The sequence below is a fragment of the Sapajus apella genome, unplaced genomic scaffold (assembly GCF_009761245.1).
Source record: "Sapajus apella isolate SASKATOON/1434 unplaced genomic scaffold, GSC_monkey_1.0 scaffold92, whole genome shotgun sequence".
Classification (NCBI taxonomy): Eukaryota; Metazoa; Chordata; class Mammalia; order Primates; family Cebidae; genus Sapajus; species Sapajus apella.
Window position 1 is genome coordinate 6,750,168 of NW_022437032.1, and position 2,612 is coordinate 6,752,779.

The window sequence follows — 2,612 nt, forward strand, 5'->3', positions numbered from 1 at the left end:
ACCATCACCAGCAATTTCCTGTTGTCCATTCCAGACTTTCCACATAAATTACGTTTGTAGCTCAAAGATGGATTCCAATAATATCCCAGTATCTTTCTACCAACGACCACCGAAGCCAAAGCAATAACGTAAAATGTAATATTCCCATTACTGTGTCAAAACCAACAAAGGTAAAACAAAACAAAAAAACCTTAAATGACTAGATGGTTCAAATAGACTTAATATTGCTTGAAATTTCTCATGCAACATTACAAAAACAAGTGGCTGGGCACAGTGGCTCACAAAGTCAGGAGTTCAAGACCAGCCTGACCAACATGGTGAACCCCTGTCTCTACTAGAAATACAAAAATTAGCTAGGCGTGGTGGCGTGTGCCTATAATCCCAGCTACTCAGGAGGCTGAGGCAGAAACATCACTTGAACTGAGGAGGCAGAGGTCACGGTGGGCCAAGATCCCAGCACTGCACTCCAGCCTGGGCAACAGAGTGAGACTGTGTCGCAAAACAAAAAACAAAACAACAAAAAAACCAGCATTCATGTCAAGTGCCTAAGATTTAAAGATATCTTCTGTGAGAAATCACTTGACCTGGGAAGAAAAAAGTTCCAGTTTAACTACACTGAATGGACAATGAACAATTCCAGCATAAACAAACTGTGCCTCACAAAATTTAGATACTCTGATTTTTCATTCCTCAAAAACAAATGCTATACAATTCCACAGGCCAGGCCAAGGGAGGGAGCAGTGCAACCAATCTCCCCAGGCAGCCTTTGCCAGATCCACCACTGAACTTCACAGTTCTAAGGTGTCAGGGTCTGAAAAGTTCCAAGTAACCTCCACTCTCCAGAGAAAAGCAGAGATGAAAAAGATCAAACATCCACACTGTCTCAAGTATTCTCAACCGCCACTCCATAAGCCAGGCCAAGCCTTCCTCTCTCAAAGGAAGCCATCTAACAAAAACTCATGCTGCCACCTAGGAACCGCTATAGAAAATTCTAGTAAATAAGCCCCAAATCTATATTAATGTCCCCTTGCCCCACATTAAAAAAGACTAAATAATCGGAGTTTACATGATTTAGAAATTAGGATTTTATGAAGTCCAGGAAAGGAAAAGGGAGAAATTTGAAGAAATTCTTTTTTTATAAAAGCATGAGAGAGCACCGAAAACCTGTCCTTCGGATGTTCTTAGATACATACTTTAGGATTTTTATTGCTGATTACAGATTTAAAACTATGAAATGTGCATTGCTTGGCAAGTTACACAAGTAATTCTTTACTTATTCACATTTCCAATAAAAGCATAAACAAAAAAAATATAAAGGACAAGAGAAATACAAATGGCAACAGCTTCAAAACAAAAGGATTTAGTAACAGAGTCTCCAGTCAGTGTCCGTCAAAATTTAAGATTATCCAAACCGTGCAAATGCTCAACTCAATGCAAATCAACGCCATACACTGAACTATTAATACTTGTCCCTTGAAGCTGCAAATTAGAAGCCACCCACATGAATGTATGATCACACAAACCACCTAATTTGCTCAAGGTTCAGGTTAAAACAACATTTAATATCCTTTACAAGATGGAATTCATCACAAGTTCAAAAGGAAAACTTGCTTTGTTTTAATGCAGCTGTGCTCAGAAGTCTGTGACTTCCTAGGAAACCATCTGGGCTTAGCCAATTAGAAGAATGCCATTCAGAGCAGTGTCACACTGGCTGCCTGAAGGTACCCTTGGAGATACTGGAGCGCTTCTGCATTCAGGCTGGTGCTCACCATCGACGGAACCTGCAAGAGATGGGAAACACACACTGGCTGTTGGAGATCTGGTGCACCAATACATGGTGGGAGAGCCGCCATGACTCTGGGACAAGCAGCACGTCATTAATCACTGTCCAAAAGATTCCCAAGAAACTCAACTGCTTTGATGCCTTCAAAAATAAGTCTAAAGAGTAGATTCATAAGGAATTACTATTGTTAGGTGTGACAGTGGGTATTGTGGTTAGGATAATTAAAAAGTCCTCACTGGTTAACAATACAGAATGAAGTACTTACGGGTGAAATATGATGTCTAAAACTTAATACAGAGAATAAAAGGAGAAACGAGACAAAACTGGCAAGATGTTAGTAATCACTGAAGCTGGGCACATGCGGGCTTCATTATACTGTTTCAATGTATGTTTGAAAGTCTCCATAATAATACAATGAAAAAACATACATACATACATATATATATATATGTGTATATATATATATATATGTATGTACAAGCCCCCCTTCCCCAAACATTTTTTAAGAAACAGGATCTCGCTCTGGTGCCCAGGCTGGATTGCAGTGACACCATCATAGCTCACTGCCGCCTTGGCCTCCCAAAGCACCAGGAATACAGGCATAAACCACTGTGTCTGGCTTGAAAAAAACATATTTTATCAGGTAACAGGTAAGAACTCTAAAGTCAGTGGTGACAAAATGCAACTATACAGCCATTATTTGGTTTACGCCATGATTCATTAATTTCGGAGTATGCTGCAATTAAAAAAAAAAAATGTGGCCAGGCTCACACTTGTAATCCCAGTACTTTTGGAGACTGAGGGAGCAAGATGGCTTGAGCCCGGGAGT

The 2,612-nt window shown here is 40.0% G+C and overlaps 1 protein-coding gene across 1 annotated transcript in view; it reads right to left on the bottom strand.

The window, feature by feature from the left end:
- Positions 1 to 1,067: 1,067 nt before the first annotated feature.
- The window catches only part of CSE1L (chromosome segregation 1 like), a 56,059-nt gene continuing 54,514 nt past the window's right edge, over positions 1,068 to 2,612 (bottom strand). Inside the window, 2 exon segments of the mRNA XM_032256044.1 lie at positions 1,068 to 1,712; positions 1,715 to 1,781. Coding sequence (XP_032111935.1) covers positions 1,669 to 1,712; positions 1,715 to 1,781 — 111 coding nt within the window. The 3' untranslated portion in view covers positions 1,068 to 1,668.